At 32.8% G+C, this 20,870-nt stretch overlaps 2 protein-coding genes and 1 pseudogene across 2 annotated transcripts; 1 reads left to right on the forward strand and 2 right to left on the reverse strand.

Moving 5' to 3' along the window:
* Positions 1-4,953: 4,953 nt before the first annotated feature.
* On the reverse strand, positions 4,954-7,627 carry LOC128181468 (transmembrane protein 230-like). Its single transcript, XM_052849870.1, has 3 exons — positions 7,487-7,627; positions 6,353-6,475; positions 4,954-5,645 (listed from the first exon to the last, which is right to left on the reverse strand). Exons 1-3 carry the CDS (start codon positions 7,574-7,576, stop codon positions 5,508-5,510), a joined length of 351 nt encoding a protein of 116 aa, XP_052705830.1. The 5' UTR covers positions 7,577-7,627; the 3' UTR covers positions 4,954-5,507.
* Positions 7,510-14,144, forward strand: LOC128181467 (N-acetyl-D-glucosamine kinase-like). Its single transcript, XM_052849869.1, has 11 exons — positions 7,510-7,649; positions 7,789-7,906; positions 8,942-9,026; positions 9,126-9,224; positions 9,793-9,934; positions 10,355-10,465; positions 10,709-10,821; positions 11,389-11,476; positions 11,863-11,963; positions 12,416-12,494; positions 12,837-14,144. The coding sequence occupies exons 1-11, from the start codon at positions 7,604-7,606 to the stop codon at positions 13,013-13,015; spliced, it is 1,161 nt and encodes a 386-aa protein (XP_052705829.1). The 5' UTR covers positions 7,510-7,603; the 3' UTR covers positions 13,016-14,144.
* A 1,010-nt stretch (positions 14,145-15,154) lies between these two features.
* Positions 15,155-18,148, reverse strand: LOC128179759 (uncharacterized; annotated as a pseudogene).
* Between the last annotated feature and the right edge of the window lie 2,722 nt (positions 18,149-20,870).

Genomic DNA, 20,870 nt, shown 5'->3' on the forward strand with positions numbered 1-20,870 from the left:
GTGTTGTTGTAAAATAATAGTAGTTTGCATTGTACATGTTCACAGATTTAACAAGCTGCATATATCTCCAGTTAGCTTTGTTTTGCAAATGTGCAATAACGTTCAAGAAACAATATTTACATTTGGTACGTGATCAAATCTTCTGAGAGTCCCTTCGGGCTTCACAGGATTTGATTACGTGACCATCCAAGTTAAATTCATATCCCGGTGAAATTTTTAATATTGTTGTTGATTTCTTAAAAAGAAAAAACAAAAACTAAAAAAAACAAGAAAAAAAAATCTGCGGCAGTCATCCAGTCACGTTTATTGAGAATAAAGGCGCAACTAATGTTACGTAAACATCACATACAATTATGCATGTGCACACCTGGTGAGTAGTATACAAAAGTAATATTAATTGTTTCGTTATCTTTCTGTTTCTTTTTTACCCAAATTTCATGCATGATATGTCCTTTAACAACTGATTATTTAAACAATAAAATGCTTTCTTTGGTGATTCATACAGGATACCTGGTATGAAGGTGGCGACATTGCAGAAAAATACATAACCCGCGTTATAGCATGTTATGTAAATTTTTTTCTGCAATGATCGCTACCTCCATAGCCCGCATGAATAATCAAAGAAAGCATTTTATTGATTATATTTACAGCTTTCTTTTAACTAATTGATAAATTGGTTATAAAAGGTAAGTAAAAGAAGGTGTTGCACTTCCTATGCTAATTTTCCCTAAAGGAGTTGCAGATAAAATAGAAAAATCAAAATTACAGAATTCGATGTAATTCTTTTTTTCCATGCAACGTTGTAAATAAAGCAGTGTAGAATTTTATTTCGAAAGTTTGTATTAACTTATTTAAGACCATGAAATAAGTTTTAAAATGGTTACACAGACAAATGTGGCAGAATTCCCGCTATATAAAAGGGGAATCCTCATCATTGTGAAAAAATGCCTCCTTGAAACAAAATTAATTTAATCTTAACGTTTAGAATAAGACAATTTCTTGAAAACTGCTATTTCCGATATTTGTTTCAAATAGGCATATTTTTAATAAATCTGAATTTTGGAAAAAAAATCATTAATACCTTTGAAATCTATAAACAATGTATAAAATTTTCCCTCATTATTTCATGTCTAGATTAGTCGAGTGGTAACGTAGATAGAATAGACTAACACCGTGTCTTATATTTTTGACTGGGTTCGAATCCCGAAAAAGTTATAATTTAAAAAAAAAAAATTATTTCTTTTAATCGCATGTAAAGGTAATGTTTTGAGATAATTTAAGATTGTCAGAATAAAGTTATTTAAACTCTTGTAATGTAATATTTTGCATACCTGCTTATTTTTTATTCAACATTACTGTGTGAAGTCTCCGTTGTAAACTTGGAAAACATTTTCTTCTGAATAAGAGATTTTAAAACAATGTACTAAGTATGCATCAATGTAGAAAGTTGATTTTCACCCTTTTTATGAAATAAACGGGTAAGCTGATTTCAAAGATACATGTACAGGTTGTTAAAAGCAAACAAAATCATTTTAGAAAGTTTGAATCGGTGACGAAGCAATAGGTTACTGAAAATTTTGTCCTTTTTTACTAGACTACATACTATAAAAACATAGGATGGTTACAACTCTGACGGTTTTGAAGAGCCAGAATAAGATTTATTCATGTATCCCAAGAATGATATTTTAAACACGCTGGACAGTAGATATCAAATTGAGATATGTTTATTTTGCCTCCGTTAATATAAATTGGTAACTCGAATTATAATTTTTATTTCGTAGAATTATTGATTGTATACAATATCTTATCACCAAATTTGGTAGACCTAGTTTAGCAATAATGTTAATCAACATGAGCTAATCTTTTAGAATTTAAAACTGCAAAAATGAGGTCACGGCGCACGGCCAAATTCTGTTCTATAGAACAATAAACTGTATAATGTCAAAAAAAATGTTTCTTTGAATTCGACCTAAAACCAAAGAATTAACATTTTAACATCCAACTGATATTCTTTATACAAACTTACTATAACAGAATATTATTGTTTTGTTGAATAGAAACCAGTTACTAAAGAAAGATAGTCCTCATTAAAATACACTAAAAAAAAAGTGATAACAGTATGGATTTAACACGTGAAAACAAAGAGGCCAATTGTGAAAATACATGAAGATATCGTGCTAAACAATACACCAAAAGTTATTCGGAGATTTAGGGTTTTTTTTTTGTTGTTTTGTTTTTTTTGGGGGGGGGGTGATTTAGACATCAAACAGCCGGATGGAGAAAGCTGTCCCTACTGCGGAGGAAAAGATACACAGAAAAAAAATGAAAACACTGAATCCAAATTTGACCCCCACCGTATTTGATCACCTCATCATATTAAAAAAATGATTCCTTATTACTAATATATAGATAATTTTCACTAATTATTCAATATTTATTTATCGACATTTTTGCGTTATTTTCAATTTGTATACTAGGAACTTTGCAAACCCCGCTTGCGCCCCAGCAGTACGTCTTTTGCGTCATTGATAAAATGTTCTGGACTATGTATTGTTATCACAGAGAAAGACACTGGAAAATGTAAAATTTCAAATAGTCCATCGTCGAACAAAACGTATCGCAGTGTTACATGATGGAAAAAAATAACGTTTAAAAATAATATATACACTTCTCTAGACTAACGACTAACGAGTGGTGATTAAACATGAAATAATATAATCTATATTGTAAAATTCACACTAAAACCATGATCAAACTTTATTGCTGTTTGGTTCAATCATCGAAATAACAGCAAGACATAAAGTTAGAGAAGGTGGTGTGTAGCAAAACCAGCTATACGTAACATCTTGGACTTTTTTTTTTTAATAAGTCTGTTCCTCAGAATGCACCAAAGTTCCTTTCATTTATATCACTGAGTCCACAATATATATAAGATTAATTGTTTTATCGTCTCCACCAATCATTGTCGTCGCTATTCCCCCTCCCCCAGCCACTGTCGTCGTTGTAGTTCCTCCACCCATTGTCATCCCCCCTGTCCCAGGGGTTCCAGCGTCTGTAGGGGCTATAGGTCCGCCAGGGGCTCCACAGACTGAAGGGAGAGCCGTACTGGACCTGACAATGGACGGCCACCAAAAGTGACAGAAGCGTCAGGACAAAAAACGTCTTCATTGTGTTTAGACTACAATAGAGTAAACAAAAAATCAACGAAATTGAAAAAAAGGCCCAATAAGCTAATATTCTTAAAGGTGAAATAATATTTAACTCGTACTATATAATTAGATAATATCTCGTTATAACGAGTTAACTAGTCATCTTGTTATAACGAATTATTTATCTCTCTTTAGAACATAACCCACTTCTTCATCCAATCAGCAGTAGCTAAATATTCTATTAAGTGATGTTTTTAATCATTAAGAATTTGAGAGATGATATTTGATTGGCGCAGAACTTTTGATTAGCCAATGAAAAGGTGGGTTTATCTCGTTGTTGCGAGTAAGTATCTCATCTCGTGATTATTTCTTTCAAACGAGTTGGTATCTCGTTCTATAAAGTTAATTACAAGGTATCTCGTTAATTATAATGAGTTAGTTATCTGAAGAGTTATTAGATATACCTTTACAACTGCATTTAAACACATTGTTACTTAACAGTGTTCAGTTCATTAAGTTACATGTATAACTTAACGCCTGTAATATAGTATATAGTAATAACGTCTTCTTTTAGGCTTTATAAAATCTTAATGTAACAAATATTTCATACCTTTTTTCTCACGGCTGGTCAATCTCAGAGATGCCCCTTCGACTAAATGCGTGCACCATGGTGTTATATACACGCCAAAATTGATGCAAGTCAAGCATCATTTGATTAATTGTTATTTTAACAAATGTTTTGAGTAATTTTATGAAGATTTATTTAAGGTCACTGATCTAATATGACCATCGTTGGATACCGCCAGGTTATCACGTCTTTTTCTGATGAATGAAAGACGTGATCACGCGTGAGTATCCGACGATGTAGTATGACGTATGACACGCAGAGAGAGAGAGAGAGAGAGAGAGAGAGAGAGAGAGAGAGAGAGAGAGAGAGAGAGAGATTCTTATTTTGTTTTCAGGGGATTTGGAGGTGTTTTGTTCTGTCACCTTTCATTTTTTACAGCATCTGGTCTTCAGTCCATATTCATCATAATATGAGATAGTGGACTTTGCCTATATTTTTCATGTCATGAGGATTTTTTTACAGCAAAGAACTTAATATGAATTTTGCTTTGACTCATATATCAAGAAATTTTAAACACAAGGAATCGAAATACTGTTTTATTATTACAAAAGGCCATGGGTGCCTACATAGAATATTATTGCGTTTAAATAATTGTTGTAAGAACTCATTTCCTGACAACGGCAAGATTATTCCTACAGGTAATGGGTACGCGTGAAATTGAAACCAATTTTTGACGTGTCCATATCAACAAAAGAATCTCGAGAGGAATTCAAACACTAAATTTTGTAAAGGTACATTTGAATTAATCCCCTTCAGCGTGGTGGGAATGCTTAAGTCAAAACTATTATAGAGTCGTTTTAATAAGAGCTTGGACTTTGGACAGTATGTGACATAACTTCAATTTGACTCATTAACTGTTCAGTCATTGGCTAATAGATATGAATATGAAATAAAACATGATGACACTTGCCAAACTTTATTATCCAGGGCTGTTTATTTCAGATAAATCAACATCAATTTCACACAACAGAGCAGATCTTGCATGGGGTGGGGGGTGGGGGCGTCTGATTTTGACAGACTATGAAATATTAATGAGCTTTTTCTTTGCAATTTAGAAGAAAGGAGGTTTATATTTGACAGCTTGTTTTGATGAACAAAATAGATAATAACATCCCACTGAAAGTCAAAGCTCTTGCTAAAACAGCTTAGTCAAATTCTAAGTATTACATCCAGAAATACATCAGTTTAACTGACTGCACTTTGCATGGAGTGATCAGTCTGTTTAATGCACATGATGCATGGTGTACAATAATATGCATATATAAATATGGACAGACTAGAAAAATAAAACAGAAATAAAGACCAATAACATCAAAAGTTATTATGTGATACAAAGACTTCAGACAATCATAAAATCTCAGAAAATATGTGATAGTAAAAATGATTTAAAATTGATATTAATATCATAATATAAAAAAATGCACACTTAACGCATGATGTTAATGAAGTTAATAACTACCAGTACATGTATTAACACAAGGAAAATATAATAAAACATTACCTTCTCCAAAACAAGTTTTACAAGTGGATTTCTTTTTTTTTAAATTGAATACTAGCTATTAGATTTATTTAATCATTTGTGAACATATTTGTTGCAACTGGTTACAATACACTTAGTTCTAATAACCAAACTATCACAAGTGAAGTCTTTTACATCAAATGAAGAACACAGAAGGTTAAATGACTATTTACATGTGGAATGCATCAAAAAAAGTAAAGCTACAAGGTCCTCAGTCAAACTCTGGAATATCATCATAAGAGAATCCGTCATATCCTTTGTATGCGTAGTAAGCGATTCTTACATGGTAAGCTCCAGGAATAAACATGAGTGCTCCAATGATTAACACCGGCCACGTCCTGTCCGCATACTGCAAAGAAAGAAGAGGGAGACTGATAGCCATTTAGACCAATTGTTATTTCATTTATTGATCTGTAAACTTTTTTCTTCTTTGTGCTAAAGAGATGAGATGTTTCTCTCTGATACATATTTAGGCATGAAAATAGCAAGTCTCCAAGAGATAAGAAAATTTTACAAATATTTAAATGTTGAAAATAGACAATCCATCACCAACAACCACCCATCCACCCCAAAATCTATACTCTATCCCAAGATATCCTTGATTCACATTTTACTCATAGTCTGTCCAAAGATATTTATGCAGCACATATTTTCTCCATTCAGAAGTCACTCTGAATTTCTCGCACAATTTTTCAACATTATCTTTCAGGCTTGCTGATGAAAAATTGTGTGAGGTACTCCGAATGGAGAAAATATGTCAAGAATCCCTATAATAAATCTCCATAAGAAAAATCAGTTTTCGTTCCTGTGAATTTCTCCAATTGAAAAATGATAATGTGTGAATGAAATTACTTTTCATATTTTCCCTTTCATTTATTTCAATTCATTATTGCACTTCTTTCACAGGAATGTGTATTTTTATCAAAAAAATGTGCTGCATAAATATCTTAGAGACAAATTTAAAGATTAGCAGACAAACTGTTTGAACATTATAGGGGTTATGTCTCTTGACACAGAGTTTTGGAAATGCATTACATGTAGTTACTGCACAGTTACCTCTGCACTGATGTTTCCAGACAACAACAAGGCTCCAACCACCAGGAGAATGGTTCCTATTGAAAACAATACTGTCGCCAGCAGTATAGCCTTGTATGGCACTTTGGGAGGAGGTCTCTGGAACTAAAAAAAATCCCCCCAAATAATTTAGCAATTTTGTTTTTGTTATATATTTTATATCTTATTGATATTCTTTGGTATTTTATTTAATGGTATTTGCTTGTAAAATTTGATTCAAAAACTTTTTTTGTCCACTATGAATAATGAAATCATTGATCTAATGAAATGAAGTCAAGCAAAAAAAAAAAAAAAATTAAGTAGGATCTAAGACTTCAGTAAAGTATATGTTTGCATGAAATATTTATGACAATCAATGTCTTAGTAAAATTAACAAAATATACAAGTCAACTTTGATTTTCATCCGTTGCAACAAAATCATATATTGGAAGGGACTATACTGTAGAAGCACATATCTTCGTTAGGTCAAAATTTCGTTGTTTTTAAATAAGATTTTGTTGGCATTAAATTTCGTCATATTGTAATCTCTTTGTATTCATTAATACTTGGGTTAAAATTTCGTTATGGATTTTATTTTGTTGATTTATACTGCCAACGAAAATAACAAAATTAAATCCTCAACAAATATTTCTGCTTCTACAGAATTACAATTTCAAGTGCAGGTTCCTGCTAAACTATATTAAGTTTGTGTGTGACTGTGTGTCGTCTGAAAGCAATTGATTATCCTCATAAAACTTATTTGTAAATTGGCTTAAAGTTTGAAGAATTTGTTTGTCAGGAGGTAAATTTGAAACAATGTTCTACAACGTCTCGCTACATGTATCTACTGATTTCACTGATTCATTCTTTACAAGAATTTCCCTGAGCAGCCTTGGTATGCAGACTAAATTTTCTGGTAACCATACAGAGATATCGGTCCCCTTTGACAAACTTTCACATTCATTTCCACCTATATCCGTTCGTAAAATAGTTGTATACTCTGACAACCTGTCAATCCAACTATGTCAGGTAAAACACCTAACAAGACAGAGGACACCTAGAGACTGAGAGAATTGCGGATACCCATCACCCGACAGTGTATAATTTGTAGGATGGGACATTCAGAAACTGAATTACCTGTAAATCGATATACCCATCGTCATGCGCCTTGGTTAGCTTGTAATATTGAGCAGAACCCCCGTTAAGTACTGATTTTTTCGGCATCATCCACAAAGAAGAAGAAAACAAATATTCATGTCAACAAATGTGAAGATTATCGAGCCCGATTCAAAATCGGCAGGTATTTCCTTGAAAACCTTTAATCATTATTTTCTTCTTAATTTTTCATATGATTATTCTATTTCATGCCATTGCATCTCCATCTTAGTACTATTGATGTTTTTATCTTGTTACATATTTATATTGACAATGAATTTCAGAACAAATCGGGTTCGATCTTCCTGGAGAAAGTGAAAGTAGACAAGGTGACTGCTGTTGTTTTGGATTGTGGAAACCAACAGAAATGACATCAACGGGATACTATGGAGGGGTCGAAGGGTATATTTTAAAATTTCTATTCAATCAATGCTTTCAGTTGAATTGAGTGATAACGATTAACAACCTACAGGGAGTCAAAGTCTCAACCTTTCTCACTTTTACTGTACAAACAGCTAGTTACAAACAGCTAGTCAATCTGTATAGGTCAGTAGGACAGCGGTATACACTGTCCCAACATGTTTATGCAGTATTCTCTCTTCAATTATTCGATGTTCATAAATACCTAACAATTCCAACCATATCAAATCTTTGAACCGCGGCACGCCCCTTTATCTTTTTATGTTAAAGAACACAAGGGCTAAAAATCTACAGTATAGGAAGATGTTGCATCGCAAACAACATGAAAGTACCCAGATGGTAAGATTAAAAAATTGGATGCTCTGATTACTTTAAAATGGAAAGAAGAAGTCAAAATTTCTTATATATAGAAATCTCCACAAGAAATCCGTCTTCATTCCTGTCAATTTCTCTGGGTACAAAAGAAAGTCAGTAAAGAGATCTGGGATTTGACTATTTACTGTGTACCATGTTTTAAATGGAAGATTGCCAAAATGTGATGGAAGCGATAACATATGACAGACTATAGTAAAAGTACTACAGTCTAATGTACACTGACAGACCATCACTTAATATCAGTCCTAATTTTTTGTTTGGAAAAGGTGACTCTTCAAGTGTTGATCTGATAGAAAATTGTTGTATGCAAGGGTTCCTAAATCTTGAAGTAGAGAAAAAAAATACTGTTGGGTTGCATCCATCTGGTCAACATTTCTAGGATAATGTACATGTAGTATAATAAAGATGGATCGTTTTGAAACAGCAAACTTAAGCTAATAACAAGTCCTCTTCCACTGTACTTCCTTTAGTTTACAAACAGTATACCATTATATAGCATATTATTCAAAATTTAAATAAAGCTTTTGGAAACTGTTTTTTTGCTTACTTGGTATGTCATAGTAATTTTAAAGAAGAAACCAGGTCTGGTCACTCTTGATTTATCTCATAATACAGTGTATAAGACTTCCTTGATTGTTTTAGTGGTGCAACCCATTCTAAAATGGTTCTGATGAATGAAAAGGGAGACATCTTGGCCTGGACAGATGGACCATCCACAAATCAATGGGTTTGTTCAGAGAGAAAGATAATACATTAAATAATAATTACAACTGATTTAAAGCCATTGATGTTACAGGAATTTTTATGATGAAATTTCCTTTGTTAGTTAATTGGCCAGGAAGAGTGTTTAAAGAGGGTGAACAATATGGTGGAAGAAGCCAAAACTAAAGCAGGCCTGGATTCTGGCACGAAGTTAGCTTCTCTGGTAAGTACATGTAGCTACGTAATATTTTTGCATTGATCATGAGGGTTTTACCTTCTACAGGAACACATGAAGAAACAAACGGAAAACTAAATTTTAATGCAGATCCACCAGGTCATTTTGTCTTCCTATATGTTTACCAATAGGTCTAATCTTTGCCAAGATTAAGCTTGGGTTACACCTGCACTGCAGATGAGGTCACTCCAGGTATTAAGCTTAACTAATTTCAGCCAAAATTATGAAAGATCTTTCATTCAATATATGTGCTTACTCACGTGCTTAACCTAGATTACTATGTTTTATGATGGTGAAATAAAATATAAAAATGTAAACATTGAATTACATTACATTTACCAAAGTATGTTCATAAAATGAAACTATCCTCATTGGCTCAAAGACCATAATTTTTTTTATGCTATCTGTAAAAATCTTTATAATGTGGGAAACAAGTTGCTGACTGGTTGTGAATTGATTATTAAAGCATTGCAGGAAATCCATCAAGATTTTCCCTCATTTTTTTTTTTTATGATAAATGTCATTTTTTGCCTGTACCATTTTCTTTCCTGGACAGGGTTTGTCAATGAGTGGTGCTGATCAGAAAGAGGCTCAAGATCAGCTGATCAGTGGAATGAAGTCCAAGTACCCACAATGTAGTCAGAATGTGTACATTGCCAGTGATACTGCAGGTGCCATAGCAACTGCCACAGAGAAAGGTACAGTTTAAGTAATAAATGTTCGTCGTTAATGACCTCACATAGAATCAGTAAAGTCACTATATATAGTGACAGAAAAAAAAAAGTTACTGTGAAACCAGAATGTGATCATGGATAATGACTTTGCTCAGACAATCAGTATTATTGTGGAAAAGTTACAATGAAATCAGAGAGTGTATATTATTGTAAGGATCAGGGTCCATAACTTCTGTAACTCCGTTATTTATTCCTGCAATGCTTTCATTAATTTTTTTACGGACCATCACTTTATGGACAAATTATGGTGGTTTCAGCTTGACAAAGAACTGGACTGATGTCTGAGACATCAAACATTAATTCTGATAATCTGAATTCTTTTTGTGCATATTAAAACCACTCTAGAGTAGTATTTTAAGATACAAGCACTCTGACATTTATCAGGAGGGATTGTTTTAATCGCTGGAACTGGGTCCAACTGTATGCTGATAGCTCCTAGTGGGGAATCCTACAGGTGTGGAGGCTGGGGTCATCTCCTAGGTGATGAAGGCTCAGGTACTGTATCAAAAGCTCTAAATCTGTAAACTTGAAAACTTGGAAACATACCTGTACCATATATCCTGTATATTTGGATTAGATCTTATTTTAGTTTGCCATTATTTCGATATCTAAAAAAAAAATTAAACACTCACAAATTATGTAGATATTTGTGAACTAATTAAAACATATCTCACTTAATGTAAAACCAATTTGTATCTACTAATACATGTAACTGTATTATTTACCTTTTGCTTTCAGCTTATTGGATTACACAGAAAGCCATCAAAATTGTGTTCGACCATGAGGATAATCTGAAAGTTTCGCCTTATGACATAACGTTTGTGAAAGAAGCAATGATGAAATATTTCAAGGTATTAAAAAAAAAATGAAGTCTTATCTCATCCCCAGAAAGCAACTTGTCAACAGTTTTTTTTACTGAGATATTAAAAATGTGTGTCCCATTCATGTTTCATGTGATTAAGAATTTGTTCAATAGAGATTTATCTTTAAAAACTCAGTACCTTATTTATTGATTTGTGTTGGTTTAAGAATCTTTGATGTATATTGAACTGTTATATTTTTAAACAAATAATAGTCTGTAGTGATGTAAGATCATTAAATGGAAAAATGGAAAACATTTATATATCAACCTATATAAATCAATTTTACATGCAATTGAATACTGGTCATGTCTTGTATATCTGTAATAAATGTAATTGGAAAATATAAAAAAATAAGTACTTTGAAATTTAAGTGTATATGTAGTCATTTGTTATATTGATCATGTTTGTAATCTAAACACACTAATCACAAAGCATATACATATCACAGTTGTAAGATGTAAATGTACATCATATTCATATATAAAAATACTTATTTGCTATAGAACATATTAAACACACAGGGATATATAAACTACTGTAATTTTCTGTTTTCAGATCAGTGAAAGAGATGAACTTCTCCATTACTTTTATTCCAAGTTTGAAAAATCCTTCATAGCAGGCCTGTGTAAGGAACTTGCTCAAGGTCAGCATGCTGTGTTACTCAAATTAAACAAAATATTTCCACCTGCATGTTCAGTTCTTACACCCAGAATTATATGCAACATATTTCAAAAAAGAATCCATTGATTATCTCTTGTATTTGTTTTATTCCATAAATGAATTTTTTTTTATATATAATAATATACCGGTATAGCGGTCAAGATTATTGATTCAAGTACATAGTATATTTTCTTTTGATTTTAATGGAACGAATTCTAATTTTGAAATAAATGATAATAATTATAGCATTATTCATTAAATAGGGAAAAAATGTGATAAAAATGGCAACTGTTTTTTGTTTATAGTGTTTTAATGAATATAAAAATCCTTTTTTTTTAAATTTTATACAAATATATACATGTATTACAGGTGCCAAAGATAAACAGGACAAACTGTGTCTGGACCTCTTCAGACAGGCTGGAGAAATACTAGCAGAGCACATTCTGGGTGTAGAACCCAAAATTACAGAGGTAGAATGCCTCGTTTTTTGACACTTTATTTACATGTTGAAAAAATGCAATGACAAGTTTTTTTCTCTCATTATTTTCTGTTAAGATACTGTATACTGGGTTATTTTAGCCTCGTGATATTTTCGCCCTTCTACACTTGCAAACAGATTTGCTCCATCTTGAATTCATCCAGACACGTTTGGGTTTACTTTAAGATGATCTGACACGTTGGAATTTGCCCAGTCGTAATTTGCCCGCTGACTATGAGTGCGAAAATAAAATTGGGGAGCGAATATTTCCCTGTTTATAGTAATTATCATAAAACAATTATTCATTCGATGAGATTGGCTCAGTCAGATAATTATGCAGTATAAATATCATGTTTACTCTATTTTTGTGTTCGCTCTCATAGAAAGGATATGTTATCAGTAAAGGTTTGAGGTAAGATTCATTCCCTATCTTTTGTCGGTCAGGAGTTACTGAACACCCCCAGTGGGCTACAGGTAGTGACGGTGGGCTCTGTGTGGAAGAGCTGGGACATCATGAAGGACGGTAATTATCTCACAGAAATTTAAATACAGCACATTGTCACGAGTATTATTAAAATTATTTTTTTTTTCATTTACAGTAATAACCGAATATTAATTTTTCCTACTGTCTTTATGACTTTGATTTTAAATAAATTTTATGTTTGTAAGTTCAAGTAAATCAAATTTTATGTGTAAAAGTTCAAGTTTTCTTGAGGTACTAGTAATATCACACACAAAGTTTTCTATGTATACATTTTAATGATTGCTTTGTGAGAATGATGTGAACTTTAAGCATCAAAAATTGAAATTCTTTATTAATTTTCCAAATTTTAATTCTTAATTTTCTACCATTATTTATTTCCAGGTTTTGTGAAGGTTTTACAGGACAGGAAAAGGAACCCTAGAATATCCAAAATCAGTCTGCTGGACCTGAAGGAATCGGCCGCTGTAGGGGCCGCCAGCCTGGGGGCACGGTCCATCAAACACAACCTCCCGATCAACTACTCCCAGAATGCAGCAGTCTACTTCAAGGCCGAATTCTAACAATGATTTCATTGTTATTGAGTCTTGTATGAGCATGCCGTTTAGCTCAGAGTTGTGATATCTCTATGAGTGTTCAGCAGTATGATTTTATAAATCTTTTGAGAGGGAAAATCAAAATGAACCAAATAACGTATAGTTGCATTACACAGATAAGCATTGTAGTGTTCTAAAATTGTGCAATACTGTAGGGATGCTGATAAAAAAATTACTTAATACATTAAACTAATTGAGTATAGTAACGGGTCATTTTTGAGTCATCTTTTTAAAGATTTGAAAGGTACATGAGTAGATATTTGGTTGTAATTAATTTTATATTTATCTAAAATAAACACATTCCAAGATGATTAAAAAAAAAATTAATTGCTTGTCTGTATGCATTCCTGCAATATGAGTATAAACGTATATTTAGAGTGCCAGTTTTGCCATATATACAACATGTATGAAATTAGATGATAGAATGCCTTAAGCCTTGTATGTATGAACACATTTATAGCAACATGTATCAAAGAATTTCAGTATGGTTGATAATATACAAGGTCCCAAAACAGCGTAGAATCAATAAATACATGTACATACATTTATTGATGTTCATGTATAGATTTATTGCCCATAACTTTTAAAATGTGAGGCATAATGTTGTTTGCCTTGTCTCTCGCCCTTTCTTATCTACTGGTAAAACTCAACATTTTTTTTTTTGGAGTTTACAAAATGGAGACTGCATTCTTTGTAATCTGTAAGGTCAAGGTCAGATATAGATAACTAGTAAAAATTCAAGGTCATTTCTCAAGCTCAGGATCAATGATGCAACTGCTCCTTCCCCTTTAACCTTTGACAGAACTTATAACCTTCCTCTTGGGTAAATAGATAATAAATTAAGTCATCAAGTTTAAGAACAAATTGATCAGACTTATTCCTCTACAAGGGCATTAGGTTTAACCATCACATGTTATTTAACTGTTTATTGTATGAATGATTACTTTTAATTTTGATAATTGAAATCAATTTGTATATTTTTGACTGTGCAATAATTACAATTATAATTTGTTGAGGTATATCAATCATTTTTTTATGATCATTTTGACTTTTGACAATTTATGCTATATACATTTATTAAAGAATTGTAGATTATTGTATTCTGTGTGTTCTGTATACCAATTTTTAAATACACCGAACCAAAAATATAAATATACCAAGGGAAAAAAACAAAGAAAAGAAATACCACAAGACGTATCAGTTATGTTAAGGTGACATTTGAATGGCAGTGATGCAATTTCAACCAATGGTGGAATTAGTTATTCTGACGTCACAGGCACCGATAACCACAGGATGATGTATTTCTGAATGAAGGTTTATGGTCCGATGAACATCACATTATGAATGATTAGCGAAAAGGTTGTACTGTATTTATAAATATCTTTATTACATTTTACTTTAAATAACAAAAAAAGCATTATATTTGTTTTTGTTATTCCAAAAATTGAATATAAATTTTCTACTTTTAAAGACAATTGCAGTATTGTTCACTGATGATGAAACACTTGTGTAAGAATAATAAAAGTACGTTTCCGTGGAAACATGAAAATATATACTTCTTCCCCACAATTTGATGCATGGATTGCAAACTTTCCCTAAGAATAATTTCGAATTTGAAATTGAGAGCAACAGTTCAGAATTTTGAACTGTGGGGTTTTTTAAAAAAGAATTAAATTATCTTTCTATATTCACATTTATATTTCACTGTTATTAATTTGTTGTTTGATGTATATTGTATAAGAACATCATATTGAAAACTTTTTATAACCACTTCACAAAACAAGACATACATTATCTACCTAAAATAGACTTACATACGCAATATAGCGCCTCGGGAGTACCTGATTTACACTGAACGAGGAGTCGACTAAGTTCAATTTCTGTATATTTATGAGTCTGTTAGACTGAGTGTTTTTGATGATGTCCCACGACGAGAAGGGGATCTGGAGCAATAAATTCAGAAACAACTTTCCTGTAAAACAATCAGGTTTTTACTTCCTCATGTAAACGTTTTAAAAAAGATAAGTACATGTACGTGCTATCACGGAGTGACTGTAACTTAGGGCACTAGAGTCTTACCAACTTATACTCAGTACTGATGGCAATACATAGGTAAATATGATCTATCAAAATTAAAAGGTAAACATGGCTAAAAATACTGAAAATTCTCAGAATATTCAGAGGTAAACATGATTATAAATTCCGGTAGCTAGCGATGTAGCTTAATCATTCCCCTCCTGATCATCATCATCACCATCATCTTACTCTCTTCTCCTGAAAAAGGTTCTGGTTAAAAACTGCCTTAATCTTCTCAGCAGGCTTGGTCTTTTATTCTTTTCATTCTTTTCTTTCTTTTTGTCCTAAATGGAATATATATAAATCAATATTAAAGAACCGTACCGCCTAAGCTTTGTCTTGTAACTTTCATGGAATAAAAATTTAAATCTTATTCGAAAGAACCCGCGGTATGCTTACAGGGTTTGAATGTGTTTTGGACATTCTTCTATAATAGCAACAGGGGAAACAACCGTACACTGCAGAGGTAAAATAGTCCACCATATCTTCCGGGGATATTATCTCCCCTTGAAAACTAGCTGAAGTCTGTTGAAAAAAAAAATCAAAAATATTAAATCAAAATACTGTGGTAGGTAAAAAAGGATCTAATTTCTATAGATGGGATACATATTCCAAGAATTTTCTTGACGAATTTCTGTAAAAAAAATTATATTAAAAAGTTTAACAAACATATAGCATACAAGTAAAATTAATAAGTCCACCGAAAAAAACCCTGTCTTACTACAATGTCAGAAGCGGAATCGTCGCTGTCCAGCTCATAATAGCTGGCCCCTGGGTACCCTGATCTCACCAGTCTAAAAAAGTAAAACAGGTACGTATTTTGAAATAAATAAATAAATACATGTAAAGGAGAGAGAGAGAGAAAGAGAGAGAGAGAGAGAGAGAGAGAGAGATGTTTGGTATTTTTATATTATGCATGCATGTAACATTGGATGGTAGAAGTTAATGGGCGGTGTTACTTAACGTGACCTACATGTTGACATCGTGCTGTCGTATGGACTGGAAGAACTCCTCCACGGTCATTTTGTCCGGTTCACTCTGTGTCTTACCCCCAGACATCAGGAGGGTGGAGCTGTGGGAAATAGAGACGGGGGAAGGGGGTTACAAATCATAGCTCACCTAGACTTATACGTACTAAATTGTGTCAAACTGTATAAAAGAATGTAGGTCGAATATTTTTTTAACAAATAGTCCGGCAGACAGCTGATTTACCTACCTTGATGCTGCACCTAGAAATCTAGCTTTCTGGGATCTGTAAAGAAAACACGAAAGCCTCATGTCAATTTAGTTTTGCAAGATTTCTTGAATTGTCTGCGAAAGTCAGAGAATGAACTGAAAAATTATCATCTTGAATAAAAAAAAATTATTGTATCTGATTTAGTGTATATGATATAAATACATTTGGAACCACATAGCTTACGTGTCTATTTCTCGTTGTCTAATTTTCTGATACAGTTTTTCAACAGTGGCAAAGGGCCGACTCTGTGTGTCATTCTCTTTCGAGAGTCTTGTTTTGGAACTGAAAGAAAATGCCATAGAAGTTCCTTCAATTCGGACTTATGGATTTTGCTATGGACAATTCAGAAGTAACTGTCATCAATTAATTGTAAACAAGTTAAAAGTATTACTGTGTCGCTGCCGAATTTTGAAGTCCCCCATCAGCGCAGTCTGAAGGGAAGGTATTGGCCTCAATTTCATTGTTACTTTTGACCAGAGGTTGTTGTGCGAGTGTGCCAGGGAATCCTGCTTTTTCCAATCTGTTCAGGAAAGACAACAAACTCCGTGCTTATCTTACATATGCGTACTTTAATTATGCGAAGGTTTAAAAGTTTTGATTTACATGTAATTGTTCTGATAAAAATACATTCATGTAAGACTGGTTATCCAATTAAGAATGATTATTTTTAACGAAGTTTCTGCAAAGGAATAATAAATGTAGTAGACGGTATATACATACATATTTCATCTTAAAGAGGCATGGTCACGATTTTGGTCAAAAATTATTTTTTCGATTTTAATGTTTATAATGCCTTATTAAGGCATTTTTAATAGGCAACCAAATTTTGAGTGTCATTTGTTGAGTTATAAGCGAGTTACAGAGCTGACAATTCCTCGCTATGTAAACAAAGCTTTTGTTAACATTTTGAATGTTGAAGTGAAAATTCCAGTTTTAGACCTTAAATGAATGTACTAATCGTTTAGAACTGTTTAATTATGCTTAAATGAATAAGAATATAGACAAATCATCTTGAAAAAGATTTTAACTGGTATATTGAACCTATGTAAACAAAAACAGAGCACGAGCCTTGTTTACATGACGAAGAATTGTGAGCCCTGTATCTTGCTAAAAACTCATCGACGGGCACCCAAATTTCATTTGATCATTAGAAATGCATTCATAAAGCATTGTAAAGAATAAAAACAGAAAAATAAAATTTGACCAAAATCGTGACCATGCCCCTTTAAATAAACTTACGTTTCAATTTCCTTCTGTCTTATTCTCTGATAGAGCTCCTCGGCTGTTAGTTGGGGTTCGTTCCATGCTTCGTCGCCAGGAAGATCAATATCTGATCTATAAAGATTGTAATTTTTTTCTCAGATTCTAAAATATTGCATTTATTTTGCTCAAATTGGAACATGAGTTAAACTTTATATTGTTATACCTGGCAGTTGCTGAATTTTGTTTATTTTCTTCATGGAATATCATGCTGTCATGTCTATGCTCGACTTCCACCTCACTCGTCCCTCTATCTGCAATGCTGTTGGTGACACTCTTGCTAGGCGTCTCTTTGTCTAATTCCAGAAACCCAACCCTCAGAAGTCTAATATAACAAATGCAAGACTTAAAATACAGAATGGGAAATTCTTCTAAGCAGTCCTATTCTCCATTTTATCAGTTTTATCACCAAAAAGAGACTGAATTGATTTGAATTACATGTATCTTACATCTCCATTTCTCTCTGTCTCATATTCTGGAATATCTGTTCTACAGAGAGAGGGGACTCCTCCTCTGCTCCAGTGTCTTCTGACAAACGTCTGTTAAATTTAGAATACAGAGACATACATATATCAGAGAATATAAACAATTAATATTTTCGATTTAATGTGTAGATCTGAGATTTACCCGGCATTTGCAGTATCATCGGAGAAGTTATTGTACAATGACACGATTTTTTCTGTTGGAAAGGTATTCTTTTCCTGCAATAAAAAGTCAACTCAATTATCAAATTTTACGAAATATAAATATCTTAGGAAAATTATATCCATTTTTCTTATTGTAATTATATTTCATATAAGATACTAACTTCCATTATTAATGTAGTTGCATTGAATTATAAGCGCTCGAAAACGTATTTGCATATACAGATACTGTATAAACAATAATGACGTCACAATGGATGTTATTGCGCGATTATAAATTGTAACGTCACATAACGTCTTTAGTTAACTTCCTGGTTACAACACTTCAATAAATAGTGCGACGAAGAGAATTGCTGGTTTTTGAAAATATATACCACAAAGTGCCCGTTCTTAGACACAATTTCTATTTTTATTAATCGTATATACTACAGATTACAAACATAACAAAATTAGATTGCTTTTAAAAAGTACCATTGCTACGCCTTGATTTTAAAAATGTTCATTGGAATAATCAGTGGGTTGTTGATTTTATCTCACACAGATCTTTTCACTGAATGTTGACATTTTAAATTTAAAAAAAAATTATCAAGATAGTAAATTGTTTTGATTAATCAAGGACCACTTGTTCAGGAAAGACTCTAACCCTTTAAAATCATTGAAGTCTTGCTAAACAAATTGAAGCAGCTTGTTTTGCAAGTTAAAAACTACCAGGTTCCGAGACCATAAGCTGAGAGTAGACTTTAATTAAAATTCTAGTTCACTATTACATGTACATGTATAAATTTTGAGGATATGATTTTGATAATAAGATTTATTTCCGGTGTGTTTAAATGATTGAAAATGGTATATCTTTTTTTGAAAATCTAATGCTCATGTAAATAATAAAATACACTTGCTTTTTGGCGCACTTCTTATCATTGCCACTCACTTTGTTTTTTTGCCAGACGCCTTGGAGCACAGAAAAAGGTATTTGAAGGTTGAGTTAAGTTGAACAGGTTTAACCCGACATTTAAGGTCCCAAGGGAGTGGGATTTATGAAATTTATGCCTACATCCCTACCCTACAAATGCTTCTTATTAAACTTGGTCAAGATTGGTTTAGATTAATTGATTTCAGATGTTCATAATAAAGATGTTCAAATTCTAACAGACGACGGACGACGACGGACAAACACTAATCGTAACAAGTCAACTGAAAATTTACAACGGAGCTTTTGTAATAATCTTAAAGGAGCTTTTGTAATAATCTTTAAAAGAATTTATTGTTCTTACTACCGTAAATTCTCGTAAAAACTCTGTATATGCCACTGAAATTAGATTGGTGGCGCGGGACCGGAAATCACGCCACCTTGCTGTATATTCAGTACCAGTACCATTGTATATGCTTCGCTTCATAGCTAGAACGATGAGAAAAAGGTGACATAAATTCCAATCAGTAATTTGTCTCAGTTTACATAAAGACCGTGATCATCGCTCGTAGACTATACCTGTATGTCATTAATCATCGTACACAACACAAGTTGAACATGCAAGAAGTGGATTAATTAATGCAGAGAATGAATGAGATAAAACATGTCACTTTTTGTCAGCTCAGCTTATGTTTTCTTCGGCTTTCAATCAAATCGAATACAGTCTCTACCCAAGCAATTTCTTTGTTATATTAGTATATTGTCCAACATTCCAAAATTGCGTAGGAATAGCTCTCTCTCTCTCTCTCTCTCTCTCTCTCTCTCTCTCTCTCTCCACTAAATCTTACATCATCCAGTGATAATACATGCATGTATGATTGATAACGTAGGTTTCATTTGTTTTCATGTATTTTGGATTGTATTCCGATCCTTTTTATTTCGAGTTTCAATTGCTGACACGCAATTGTATAATTGTGCATACATATACTGCGCATTTGCCCCACCCACGTTGTTTAAATGTACTAAAAAATCTTTTGAAATTTGTAATATACGGGTTCGGTGAGAATTGACATGGTTCAAAGCAAATTCTGCAACAGAAATGAATGATTGCTGTTTACAAACTACGTATTTTGAAAGTCTTGCGAGACAATTTTTGTATATTCACTTTTTCAGTTTTCGGCGTTTTTCCTTTTTGAACTAGAACTAAAAATTAAAATCTGAATTTGAATTTATTATAATTCTTTTTATATATTAAAAAAAAATCCAATGGTTACGTATCAGTTACTCTTTCCATGATTTTGAGTTAATCAGTACTCTATCTACGGTTTATCATAAGTTAATCACCAGCCACTGTCAAACCTCTTTTCAATTATGATAAATCGTATATGTATAAGTATATGATTTTCATGAATCACAGTAGGTGAAATAGTGGTGTATCTGTCTATCACCGAAGTACCACACCCCTTCACCGGTCCCATCACGTTTTGGCACTACCATTCACTCGGCTAACCTCGGCCGATTCGTATCTCATATGTTTGATGTAGGTAAGGGAATTATCCGAGGGTTGCCGAATGCTTTCCTTTTACACAAAATTCTATGGTAGAATTATTTTGTTCTGATACGGGCACGTAGCATCAAGGAAAGAAGAGTCCTTAAAACACATCAACCCCCCCCCCCGACTTTTTTTCGCAGCAGACA

This window comes from Crassostrea angulata, chromosome 4, assembly GCF_025612915.1.
Source record: "Crassostrea angulata isolate pt1a10 chromosome 4, ASM2561291v2, whole genome shotgun sequence".
Taxonomy (NCBI): Eukaryota; Metazoa; Mollusca; class Bivalvia; order Ostreida; family Ostreidae; genus Magallana; species Magallana angulata.

What these genes read in the sequence shown, in the direction of transcription:
- LOC128181467 (XM_052849869.1), top strand. Translation starts at nt 7,604, where the DNA reads ATGTCAACAAATGTGAAGATTATCGAGCCCGATTCAAAATCGGCAG. An exon ending in CCTAGGTGATGAAGGCTCAG is followed by an intron (nt 10,466 to 10,708) that starts GTACTGTATCAA and finishes TTTTGCTTTCAG; the next exon opens with CTTATTGGATTACACAGAAA. An exon ending in CAATGATGAAATATTTCAAG is followed by an intron (nt 10,822 to 11,388) that starts GTATTAAAAAAA and finishes TTCTGTTTTCAG; the next exon opens with ATCAGTGAAAGAGATGAACT.
- LOC128181468 (XM_052849870.1), bottom strand. Translation starts at nt 7,576, where the DNA reads ATGATGCCGAAAAAATCAGTACTTAACGGGGGTTCTGCTCAATATTAC. An exon ending in ATGGGTATATCGATTTACAG is followed by an intron (nt 6,476 to 7,486) that starts GTAATTCAGTTT and finishes GATTTTTTTTAG; the next exon opens with TTCCAGAGACCTCCTCCCAA. An exon ending in CTGGAAACATCAGTGCAGAG is followed by an intron (nt 5,646 to 6,352) that starts GTAACTGTGCAG and finishes CTTTCTTTGCAG; the next exon opens with TATGCGGACAGGACGTGGCC.